At 38.7% G+C, this 13,090-nt stretch overlaps 1 protein-coding gene across 1 annotated transcript in view; it reads left to right on the top strand.

The window, feature by feature from the left end:
* Positions 1–3,590: 3,590 nt before the first annotated feature.
* Positions 3,591–13,090, top strand: part of NEB (nebulin) — a 142,201-nt gene continuing 132,701 nt past the window's right edge. Inside the window, exons 1-5 of the mRNA XM_064514551.1 lie at positions 3,591–3,689; positions 4,225–4,287; positions 9,088–9,132; positions 11,115–11,303; positions 12,242–12,349. Coding sequence (XP_064370621.1) covers positions 4,255–4,287; positions 9,088–9,132; positions 11,115–11,303; positions 12,242–12,349 — 375 coding nt within the window. The 5' untranslated portion in view covers positions 3,591–3,689; positions 4,225–4,254. The remainder of the gene's footprint in view (positions 3,690–4,224; positions 4,288–9,087; positions 9,133–11,114; positions 11,304–12,241; positions 12,350–13,090) is intronic.

The raw sequence follows: 13,090 nt of genomic DNA on the forward strand, positions 1-13,090 counted from the left end.
GCCTCCCTCCTGAAACTGGTAACAGCTCATCTGACAAGAATTACTTTATTTTTAGGGCTCTATGCTTATGTCGTGTTCTCCAGTGAAAGCTTTCTTCCCAGACTAAACAGCTTGCACATTTAAGACTTTCTGACTGTTACACCACTTTTAAGGTTGAATGTTACAAAGTCTTGCAGATTGTATCTCATAAGCAACACATATTTTATCCATCTTGTAGTTTTTTGCATTTTTAGGTTTTTTTTTTTTTATAGAGAGACCAGATTCTAAAGGAAATTTTAGACATAAAATAATTGGTTTAAGTGACACACCCCTGAATGGTACAAGAGATGGTCTGACCTCACTGTCAAAGTACAGGATTTTTTTTTTTCCAACTTTCCTGTGCAAAATCTAGTTGGCAGAAAAGAATGAAAAGTAACAATAATGATAATTATTTACAAATTTTACACCTTTCCCTCTGTGTATGTATTATATATACGTATATAAATAATTTATCTATATGTAGGCGTGTGTGTGTGTGTGTGTGTGTGTGTGTGTGTGTGTGTGTGTGTGTGTGTAAATATCCACTTATTTGTCTACTGCATGTAGATAAACTCACTCAAGTAAATGAATGCTAAATTTTGAGCAAAAAAGAACTGTTGTGGACTTGGGTAGAAATCATAGAAAATGCAGTGATTTTTTTCAGTTGTAAACAGAAGCAAAGCTAACTGATAGTTTTGTCATAGTGGTTCCTTAAGATTTGGAACTGAATGAGTAAGGGACAAAATGTAAGAGTCAAAAGAAAGGATTTGCTGACAGCTCTAGGTGACTTGAGAGCACTCTTTTGCCCTCTTCATGTTCTAAGGCCTGTTAGAACATAAATGCTATGTTCTGTCCACTTTTCAGTTTTAGTAATAATTTTTGATTCTTAAATTCTTCCCATAATTTTGATTGGCTATTTTGTACTTCCTTTCCTGTCCTGAATTTTCTGCTCCTAAACACTGAGACAGCTGGGTTTCAGTGGCAGAAAAGGTGATACTTGCAGCTTGTGTGTAATTTTGGCCTTGTATAATATCTGCCTAAATAAGCTGGTTAAACAGCACAGTAATAGAAGCTGAAGGTGATGTACTAGTAACCTAGGAGTTGTAGACTATATCACTAAGAGATAGATTATTTGCAGGAACTTGAGAGAGAACTGTACAGAAAATGACATTCTGTTTGAAAATGCCTGCTAATATTGTCAAAATAACAAGCAAGATAGAAAGATACAAGCTTCTGATTATCTGGTAAACTTGATTTAGATCAGTGATTGGAATGAGGCAATAATATCTAATCAGTGACTATGGGGCAATGACATTCGCTGTAAAAGCAAAGTAAAATACAACTGTTTAGTCTGAAAAAGAGGCCATGAACCCAGACTTGCTGAAAAGAACCAAGCAGAGGAATGGTGAGTCACTGCCCATGGCGCTAATTTTGGCGTCAACAGAGATTTGGAAACAAATATAATGAATTACATACTTAATAAAAAAATACCCCTTCACTACAAAAAGATTTGTCATCACTTGCCTACATGTCACATTATGCATCTGATCCACTGAAAAGCAGTACTTCAGAGAAAAATGACCCCATGAGTTATTTTTGGGATGCACACACAGAGGAATTGGATTGGAGAGCTGAAGGCTAAGCCAACATTGCTCTCCATCAACATGCTACAATCATTTCTGGACATCTTCAAAAAATGTCAAGAAGCTGAGGGAGTTCAAATAAATAGAAATAAGATTAAAAGGAGGAAGGATTGCCTAGTAAAGCAAAATGTTGAATAATTGAATGCATATAGCTTGGCTAAAGGGGAAAAGGAAGGATCTAAAGCTCTGTGAAGGCTATAAAATCCTTGGCAGTACTGAATGACATATGATATTTCAACTGGATATAAATATTAACTTCTGGAAAAAGTTAAGGAACAAGAAGGTGTCTCTCTCCAGGGCTCCTGACAATCATCTATTGAATTATGTGATACAGTAATATGAGAAGAGATCATTGTTGGTATTGGCTTTTAAATGTGTCTCCTTGAAGAACTAAAGCAATTCATTCTATATTGAGGGTGGGCAGATGACCTAAGAGGTCTCTTCTGTTATCATCTCCGTCATTCTACTGCATACATCATGCAATTTATTTCTCGATTTTCCAAAATGCTGCATGTATTAGAATTGCTCCACTGTTACTTAATGTGTTTATCATGTATCCTTAGTCTTTCTCCATAGGACTTGTTGGCTGTTATTTGCATTTTTATTTATGCGTTCACCTGTATATTTCTAGTTTTTCCTTGCAAATAGTCAGTTTTTACATATTCGTGTGTCAGTATGTTCAGCAATGTAACACTGCAGAATCTGAGGTGAATAAAGAAATCATAAAACTATTAACACATGATTCCCTTCCACTTAAACTGATAAAAAACTGATTCCTTTCCCTGGAATTTAGAAATTCTTGAATTCCAATTCAGGAATGAAATAGGCTCTGTCTATTTAAATTCATTACAATTATCGGCTCTGACAGGAAAAAATGTGCATGCTTTTTCCATTTGAACACTCCCTTCTATTTGCTTAGGGATCCATTTCAGTAGAGATCTGATGAAATTTAGTCAAGCTGTGGTATGTTTTGGATTTCCTCAGGAATACAGAAGTGCCCTGCTCCCTTTTCCTTCATGGTGCTGAGAACAGGTGGCCTCCCCCAGGGTCACCAAGTATATTTAGGGCTGAAACCCGAGCGCGCTGGAGCCAGATTGGCTGCCCTGGCCACATGCGTAATTAGGAGCTGATGCATCAGGCTCGCTCTCGCCCAGCATTGCTCAGGAGGGCAGACTGGAGAGGCTTTGCTCCTAAGGATATTTACTAGATGTTGCTGGTAAGATCATTTAATTATACTTGGCTTTTTTTCTTCAGAATAGGACCTGGAGCTATTTCCTAACTCTGTAGTTTTTTGAGAGTACGAGTTGCTCCTTGTCAATGGAGGTCAGATGTTCTGTCTGACTGGATAGCTGGCTAGCTGCTAGTAAAAGAAAAGGATCTGCAACTGTGTTTTGGAAGTGCAAATGAAGGTTAAAATAATGACAGCTTCTACAGAGAGGTTCCTTATGTGCAAGTCCCTGCTTCTGGGATTTGTGCATAAACACTGGCCTACTTTTTCACCTGACTTGCTGTTTGTTAATTGAGTAACTATTTATTTATTTTAAATTCTGGTTTAACAAAACCAGTTTCTGGTAATTTTTCTCAACACATTGGCACTAAAAAGCGACAGTATTTTATGTTCCTATATTTAACCTGCATTACTAGACTTCACTTGCCTCAGAAGGAATTGCAGTTTAGCCAGCTAAACAAAACCACCCAGTCATTTGGTAGTATTAACTTACATGGCAAATATCTTTGGACTCAGGAACAGCTGTTCCAAAACCTCATCCCCTACCAACATTAGAAACTGACTGTACTCTCTGGTAGAAAATTATGACTTTGCCTCATAGCAAAAATCACTGTATTAATTAATTTGTTTAAAGGTTTTGATAGTATTCTGTACTTTGTAGTTAGGTCCAACTGTATGGATTTTCATATTTTCTGGGTCTGAAGAAATACACATAAAAAAGCCACAAGAGCTAAAATAAAGCCCCAGAGCACCTGTACAGGCTAATGCTGCAAAGAGAAGAATTGCCTCATTAACCTAAGGTCACTTAAAAAAATTTTTTTTCCCTACATTATGTTTTTACATGTAAGTGGATATAGTAGAATATACAGATAAAGTTCCCATTCTAACAGGAGTTTTAAAATGTAATGAAGTAGTATAGAACAGTCCCAGAGAAAAGGAAAATTCTTCAAATAACTTTGTTATAATAAAAAGAAATCAAGTCATACTTCAACAAATCTCTTCCTCAGATTTTTTTTTCAATTTTCATTGAATTCCAGTATTGGTGTTGTAATTATCAGAGTAAAATATTTGTCCAAAACTAATTTGTATCAGTATGCTTGAAACTTAATCCAACAGTTTCCAACAATAATCAGAAACAAAGTAATGTTAGATTGCAAATTTTGTTCTCTCAGTTGTTCAAGTTCTGCTACTGATTAGCTAATAAAACAATGTAACAATATTGCTGGTTACTAACTGTGACCCAAGCTTACTGCGAACTTGACAAGTAGCTTTTTATTATACTTTCAGTCTTGGGCTAATATGATATATTCACACTTTTCTCTGTTACATGACCAGTGAGTGGGTGAGAGGCAGAATACTGCAAAAATGGAGGAGGAAGAATATGAGGAAGTTGTAGAGGTAAGAAGAAAATCTGAAAATAGAAATATTTGTTTGCTGCCTTGTGAATATATTAATTACTTTAAAGAGATGTTGCTCATGGACAGAGATGGTTTCTTGCTGTTTGGTCTCTGAAATTCAGGGTATGTTTAGATATTCATTATTTGGTCTGATCAGTTAAAAAAATATATATAGTTGCTATCAGAGGAGCAAAACCTCTCTGCTTCCTGTCAGTCTCTCTGTTTAAATAAGGATTGTGACCATTCCACAACCTATCGCAAGGTTTTGTGCTTACGCCTCTGCTTAATTATAGCTGCAGTGGGTCATCTCTTTTCCCTCCTGGCTTGCCCTCTGTCATCCAATCCATACTAGAGAGGAGGACTTTGGATGCCACTTTTTAGGCTAGCCTCTGCATCTGTGCCCACTGCAATGCAGAAAAGTTTTGTGCCACCAATGTACAGTCAAGCAATACTGTATTTCGCCTTACAAATTGCAGAGATGGAGCTGGATTTAAACCTGTAGATGTCAACAGAGTTTCATCAGGGATTAATTTGACCACAGGTCATTTAAACTCACAGTTCTATGCCTAATTATGTAGTCCCTGCAATTCGATTAAATGAATCCCCAAGAACTAGGGAAACTAGAGCTTATTATTATGAGCGAGGGCCACTGGAATGACTTTGTTATTAGAGGAGTATACCGGGTTAATAGACAGTATAGTCTTACCTGTTACATTACGATTATGTTGAAATGCAATAACACATTATGAAATATATATGTGATCATAATAAATTGCTCAGTGCTTGTTTGAGGAAAAAAGGAGGGAGTGCAAATGTTGATATTGTCCTATAACTCTTATCTCCATGCTAAATGCAATGGATTGTGGATTTCAGGCAGTATTACAGCACTGAGCCCTGAATACTGACTCTATGAATTTCAAATAACCAAGGAAGTAAAGTCAAATGGTTCGCTATTGAGTTAGTTAAATGTGTTTTGGGAAATAAATGTTACTGTTCATAAAGTCCACTTTAACAGGCGTTATGCAACTGAGTCATAAGGACACTAGTTCTTCATTAAGTTTCCTATTACTGTGTTACTTGTTATTGTCATTACACTTCCTGAACATTATTTGCTTTAACAGTGTAACAAAATGTATTACATTCAGACCAACTTCCATAATTATCTTTTCTTCTATTAGCTAATCATAATTTCTTTTTTAGTTGCTGTCAGTGTTTATTTATTGATGCTGGAATTATGTTGGGTTTTCTGTTTACACAGCTTTTTTTTTTTTAATTTTGAATTAATACTTTCCTGTAACCACATCACTAGGATTGACTGAGATGGTTCTGCTACAGTGGTTCCTCCTTAGATATTCATAGTGAATATTTAAAAGAGGAACAACAGCTTCCAGTGTAATTTTAAAGCAGCTTAGCCTTTTCCAGAGTTGTTTAAACTAGAATTCCACTTTTAAATGAATTGCATATTTTGAATAATTAAATATATAATTGAGTTGTCAGAAATTCATTTTCAGAAAGAATAGAAAATTATTACTGAATAATGAGTGACTCAGAAAATTCTGAGTATTTTGCTTAAGATGCTATTTTTTCCTTTCTCTGGAGGTATTAGGCTGCCATTTGCCATATTGTAGCCATTTGTGATGTGCAAGAAATACAGTGAATCACACAAACGTTTTCCTGCTAACCGGAGACTTTGTGACAGGCCGGTCAGGTGGACTGTAGGGCCAGAAAGCAGAAACTGCCCCAGAACATAGTCAAAATGAGATTGTTTGAAAAGTGTAGTCTAGCTATGTGAACCTAACTCTGAGGAACAGTTCTGGAAAAAAAGATTTGAGTGTTAATTATAATTCTATTAGGGCTTGATTTCAAGGGCTTTTGCTTTCTGCAGTTTTGGCATACGACCCTGAGCAGATTACTGCAGAGGAGATTTTCAAAGATGTTTTTTTACATTTTCTCCTTGCTGGAAGCCAATGGAAGTTGGGTACCTTTTGAAAATGTCCTGTTTTTTCCTTCCTCCTCGGCCTCAGGGCAGACAAGGCGGTGCCCCAGCACGGTGGGCAAGCTCTGGAGAGGCCCGCAGGGGAAAGGATGGCTTTCCACCCTTTTTCTTTCGTGGGGCCTGGACATAGAGGTGCTGGCCACCTCGGTGTGGAGAATTTAAGCCTGCCGGCAGCGACCTAACGTTTCTGAATTAATTTTCAAGGGCCTGCAGAGGCAGAAAACCTCGAAGTTGTGATACCGCGGGGAGGGTGGTGCCGCCGGCAGCCTCTTACCTCAGCGCGGGCGGGAAACGTCTCCGTGAGGGGTCGCCGCACAGCTGGGAGGGGTCCGCGAGAGACTTGAGACCCAGTGCAGACCTTCACGGGGCCGACGGGGTCCCCTAACTGCGGATTCCTGCAGCGAATGGCTCAACACCTCTCACGGCGTGTCCTCGTCGTGCCGGGCGGAGGCGGGGTCTGAAGCGAGCCTCGCCTCGCGGGCGCCTCGACGCGGCCGCCATTTGCTGCAGGGGTGGCGCGGCGCCGTGGCGGGCGGCAGCTCTCGCGAGATCGGCGGCGGCGGCGCCACCGCGCGGCCGCCATTTGCGGTGTGGTTGCTGCGCGGCGGGGCAGGGCAGGGCGGCCGCGGCTCTGCTTTGGGAGACGTGCTCTGGGCAAGGCGCTGAGATGGCGGGTGGAGGTGCTGGAGGAAGAGCTGCAGCATCAGGGAAAACGACGAGGAGATCGTCCGATTTCCTCATGAAAAAGGGGAGCCTGAGCCACACGAGGCAAGGAAGGGAGTGATGGAGAAGGGTTTCCAAGGATGGCCATGGAGGAGGCTTGTGACTTCTGGCAACAGGAGGGAGGTTCCTGCCCCACCTGCAGATCTGCAGCTTCAGAGTAGTTGCAGTGCCTGTGGCACTTCTTCAGGCAGCTGGAGAAAGCCTCATGGGCTCTTGTAATCAAGGATGGCAATATGGCCAGGCATAAACAACACAGGTGGTTTCTGGAATTTGTTGAAGATAATTTCATGCAGTGATAGATGAACTGACTAGAGGAGCTGCTCTGTTGGACCTGCTGCTCACAAAGAAGGAAGAACAGGTGGAAGGTGTAAAGGTCAGGGGTAGCCTTGGCTGCAGGAACCAGGAGGCTGTGGAGTTGAAGATCTGAGAGGAGTGAGCAAGACAAACATCAGAATGACAACTTGGGGCTTCAGAAGAGCAGATTTTGGCCTGTTCAGGGACCTGCTTGGCAAGATCCCCTGGAAAAATGCCCCAGAGGGCAAAGGGGCCCCGGAGAGCTGGGTGATCTTGAAGGACAGCTTCCTCAGAGCCTGAGAGCAGTGCAGCCCCGTGTGTGGGCAATGCACAAGCATGTGAGCAAGCCCGAGCAAGCACAGCAGGAGGCTGGCACAGGTGGAGCTCCTGATTGAGCTCAAACCCAGAAAAAGGAATATATGGAAAGGGACAGGACATACAAGGAGAGGATGAGAGGGCTGGCATTGCCCATCCTTAAGAGAGGAAGGCTAAAGGGAGATTTTATTGCTATCTACAACTACCTGATCAGAGGATATAGAGAAGATGGGAGTCAATTAGATATCGCGGTTCTGATTAGCTACTCCAATTAGATGGTAGGAAAACACTTTTTCCACCATGAGGGTGGTCAAATGTGGGAACAGTATAATGGACTAAAATGAAACATGAGTAAATGTTTTGATAATACCACAAAAAGATTAATGTTGTTTTGAGATACAGGAGTGCTATAGGTAAGGCACAGGAAGAATATACTCTACTTGGTACTCGTGAGTCCTCATCAGGTGTGCCAAGTGCAGTTTGGGGCACCAAAGATTAATGACTTGAAGAATTCAGAAGGAAGCGTAAGAAATGATAGAATTAGAAAATGAAACCTATGAGGAAGGATTGAAAGATTTGGGTTTATTTAGTTTGAAAAATAAATTTTTGAGTCAGGTCATAATGATAGTATTGAAATACACAAATGTCATCATGGAGATCCACCGTTGTGATCTATTATTTCCATTTTTTTTTAGAAGGTAAATTAATAAGCAGTTGGCTTAATTTTTAGTAAGAAAAATGTCACTTTGGCATTAAGAAAAAATTCCTATCTATAAAGATGGTTCAGTGCTCGAGCTGGTTCCTACAGACTAACAAACTGCAAATGGTTGGAAAGTTTTTAGAAGAAGTTGGACAATTTCATCTCAGGGTGCATAGACTAGATAAATTTCATCATGTGTCAGAGCAGAAATTTGGATTAGGTGATCTCATGAAATCATTTAAGTGCTTCATTTCTGTCATTTCTAACTAAGAGACAAAAGCGTAAGCCTGGATTTTCAGATATGAGGCAGAATTTGTATGTGGAAAAAAAATCTGTTAAACTTTGACCCTCACAATTACCTGTTTACCTATTTTCTCACTGAATATACAAAGATATGCAGTAATGTTGAATAATATATCCTGAAAAAAATCAGAAAGACTGAAGTGTTTTCACCAAAATGAAACAAATAAACAAACACCAAATCATTGTTTCTATTTACTTAATAAAAATATAATTGATAACAAATCACTATCACCTCCTGGGTATGACTGCCGTGATTTAAGGGGTTTAGGTCATTAGGTGGGAACAACTCTAAGGCAGGGCAGTTAAAGAACATATGAAAAAAAAATCAAATTATTAGCGCAAAAATGAACAGATCTTCAGGTCAGTGAAAAAGCAAATGAGACTACATTTGTACCTATGAACTACAGTCCTGTTTCTTCAGAAATAGGATGATCTGGCCTAACAATATTTTTTCCTTTTTTTTTTTATAGTACTACATTGAGGAGACAGTTATTGAGGATGGTGAACCACATGAGGTAAAGGTCCCTGTGAAGTTGCTGCTGGTGTATATGTGCATGCAATTAATGCATAATGCTAAATGATAAAACTTTTTCATTCTGAGGACTAATTTTTCTTGTTAAACACACAAATATTGGTGGACAGTTGCTTCTTAAAGACTTTATCTGCTATGCCAGGCCCTGTTGTGGGATGATCTAGAGGACTTGTAGCTTGTTCTGGATGTCTGTCCTGTCTGTTTCCTGGACTTTTTGTTGGGATTAGACCAAATTCCTAAATTTTTTATGTACTAAAATATAAATTGATGAATACCCTTTGAGCAAGTAATCTAGGACTACACTTTCAAAGAAAGATTGTCATGTATACATTTTTAAGATGAAGTCAACCACTGAGTTCATCAGGTATTTTGTTTTAAAAATCTATAGCCAGACTGCATTTAAAAGGAGCAATAGGATGACTGATTATTTCTGTATCTGACTTCTGTCAGTCTTCGAGAGTAACACTGTGGAATGAAGAATGTCTATCTAGCTAATGTGATTAGACTTTTTTCCAGCAACTGTAGATACAGTCTGATGTATTAGCACCATGCGAACCTGTGAGTTATCATATGAAAAGGATATTTTTTGCATGAAATACCATATATTCAGAATCAAGCCTCTCTTTTTTGTTCATTTTCTTTGAAGAAGCCAAATTTTAGGAATTTATTACAACTTTTCCTTAGAACATGTAACTTTACTATTCTTTTATAAAGCAAATGGTGGGTAGTACTTTTCACAGTGTTCATCTAGACAAGTTTCAAACTCTCCAGTGCTGTTCAGTGCCAAAATGAATTGAAACCTTGTGTATTTGAAGTGGAGTTAAGACATTAACTTGCGGTGGTGCAGAAGTGACTAATAACATACTGGGACAGCATTACTGAAATGCAAGTAATGGTCCCATAGTAAACAAAACTTTGAGAATTTAAGTGTCTTGTGCTCTTTCTCAAGTTAATGCTTGATGTATTTTCTGGTCTGTGTCATACTAATGCAAATAGCTATCAGAAATCTGAGCTTCATGCATTCCCTTTTAAAGGCCTTTGCTTTTTTAAGCTAACTGATATGAAATAAACCTTGATACTTTCTTACTCACGTAATTCTGGTGTTTTTTGGTTTTAATAATTATTTTAAAATTCTTCTAATTAGACTCTTAGTAGTATTGAAATTATTGCTTACAGCATGAATATATTGATAAATAGGCATTTAAAAGATTTAAATTAAGGGCTTCTTTCCAATGGATGCACTTCATCCATTGATTATATATGTATCTCAAATATGTCTCTGCCATGATTATGATCTGACTATCCATATGAGAAAATGTAGATTATTAGGAAAGGTGGATTCTAGGCATTTGTTCAGTCTGCTAGTGAATCATGTACTTATTAAAAGATCTCAAAGACTTAGTCTTGTCTGTCTTCCTGGATCCTGTTCTTTCCTTTTGCAAGAAGAGGATATTCTTTTTGAAGGACCGTATGCACCCTTAGCCCATTTGCACAGCTTTCAGTGACATCATTAGGAGCCCTGGCTGTGCAACATGTGTGTTTTCAACACAGTTTCAGCACTGACAACGTTTCTACGCTTTAGCTGCCAGTAGCCCCACTCAGAACCCCCCTGATGCCGGTTGAAGTTATGCATGCAGAACAGAGGCAGCAGGAGCTACTGTCTCCCAGGGCTTCTGGAGAGTAATTACATGAGCTTGATACAGAAGTCAGCCAATCAGTTAATTCCTCCTGCTTTTAGTTTGGGTGATGCATAGGCGGTACACTGGGCAATCCCAGTGGGAAAAGCGTCACCGTTTTTTCTTCATTGTAGGTAGTTACTGGATAAGAGGTGAGCATCCTTTTACTAGATAGAGGAGTTCAGAAATGCTTACAATAAACCGATGATTTAAAATTATAAAGCAAATAATTATTTTTCCTTATTCCTAGGTGATTGTAAAGCAAATAATTATTTTTCCTTATTCCTAGGTGATCACTGAGACCACAGAATACACGAGTCCCCACACCACCATATATACAGTTGAGCATGAAAGGCCTTCTGTTGAGCATGCAGCACCTCCAGTCAGAAAGAAGATAATACGGACAAAAGTGGACCCATCTAAGTTTTTGACACCATATCTGCAACACAGTAATAAAATGAAGGACCTATTCAGTGAGGTAAATTGTCCCATCTGTGTCTTTTATTCTTTAGTAACACTGATTTCAAAAATATTTAGTAAGTATCATTGCAAACCTTCCTACTATTCTTCTGTTTTCTTTTGTACTTCATTTAATAATGTGTGTTAGTGCTGTTTACCTCAAATAGCTTTGAATCAACCCATCTTTTGCCCATTTCCTGCTTAAGTGTGTTAGGTAATTATAAAGACACAAAAAGTGCCTTGAGGGAGATGGGAGAAGGTAATCAGAGGTGTCAGTTAACAGGACTCCTGCACTATCTGACTTAGATATGCAAGTGAAGGAAGATACAGAGTGTGAAGTCTATTGAACAGCAAATCTCAACATTTTTATAATAGCATGTTTTTCTACCTGTCTGTCTATCCAAGAAAAATTCCTGTACGCAGTATGGGAACAAGCACCAATCTAAATTTCTGCTCTGGGATACCAAAGACCAAAGTAGACCAATATTGTACTGTGTTGTGAAAAGTGGGAAAAGATTGCTCTGAAAAGATGCAAAGGGTGTCAGCTCCCTTCTCCTGAATTTTAATGTCTATTACCTACCAATATTCACTGTTAAAAGGCTTATGTGTGAGCTAGGACTGCTACCCTCACCCACGTATTCTCCTCATCTTTGGCTGCTGAAACACCTGGAAATACACCAATTTGAAACTCCCAAGGAGAATAAAATCAATTGGAGGTGAACTAAAACAGGCTAAAGGTAGACATAGATTTTCTCTATTGTGTCAGATGGAAGAAAGTCAATTGGTTTAAGTGAGCATAACTCTGTAAATTTCACTTGAGTAATGCCAATTTTTACTATTCAATAATCTGCCAAAAATTTCTATACCTATCAGGTAAATAAATCGATAATTGCTATATAGATCCCTGCCAGAGCTTTAGGATATGTCTCAGTTAAATTTGTTCTTATTTCCTCTCAGAACAAATACAAAGAAAAATTTAGAAAAGAAAAAGGAAAGCCATATGCTTCCACAACTGATACCCCAGAACATCGGCGAATCAAGAAAGTACAAGACCAGCTCAGTGAGGTAGGTGTGAGCTATCATAAGAAAAATTATTGAGTGGTAAAGAAGCAAGCTGAGTCATAATTGTGAATACTAAATAAGAATTGATTTTTTTAATAGTGTTATGATAAGGCAATCTGAATGTTTAGTAGAAACGTTAGCAAGTTTGCAAGAGTGAGGACTACAGACTGTGAAGAATTTTAGTTCTAGGATTTTGCATGGAATTGGGCCTCTCAGGAAGGTTCTTGACCAGCTGAATAATAGCTCAATTTCACTGTGGCGAAAGAGGTTTGAAAAATACTGATCAGAAGTTACAGAGAAAAACATGAGAGATGGTGACGGTCTGTATCATTGAATTTGAATATAGCACACACCGCATCCTGCAGTCATCATGCATGATGTGTCTGATGAATTTTTTGTTGAAGTTAAGTTAAACTCTGGATTAATAACCATAGAATTTTGCTTGTAAAATGTGTTTAAGCATATTTTTGTTTTCATAGAGCAACTGAAAGTCACTTTTATAAAGAGATATTGCAAAAATGATGCCTGCCCTCCCCAAGCATTGCAAAATGAACTCTATGCATCTTGTCATTTATTACGGGATTTTCCAAGATGTTTTTCCCCCTCTGTCCCCTCTGTGGGAATCTCACAGTGTGGTCTGCCTTCCCAAGCTAGCTCAGGTGCATTAGCCATGCCGCAACAATGCCATGCCTGCAGTTCTGGAAGCTAACTCTTCCTCTCTCCTCTTTCTTTTAAGCAACTGTA

Source organism: Dromaius novaehollandiae, chromosome 7 (genome assembly GCF_036370855.1).
Source record: "Dromaius novaehollandiae isolate bDroNov1 chromosome 7, bDroNov1.hap1, whole genome shotgun sequence".
Classification (NCBI taxonomy): domain Eukaryota; kingdom Metazoa; phylum Chordata; class Aves; order Casuariiformes; family Dromaiidae; genus Dromaius; species Dromaius novaehollandiae.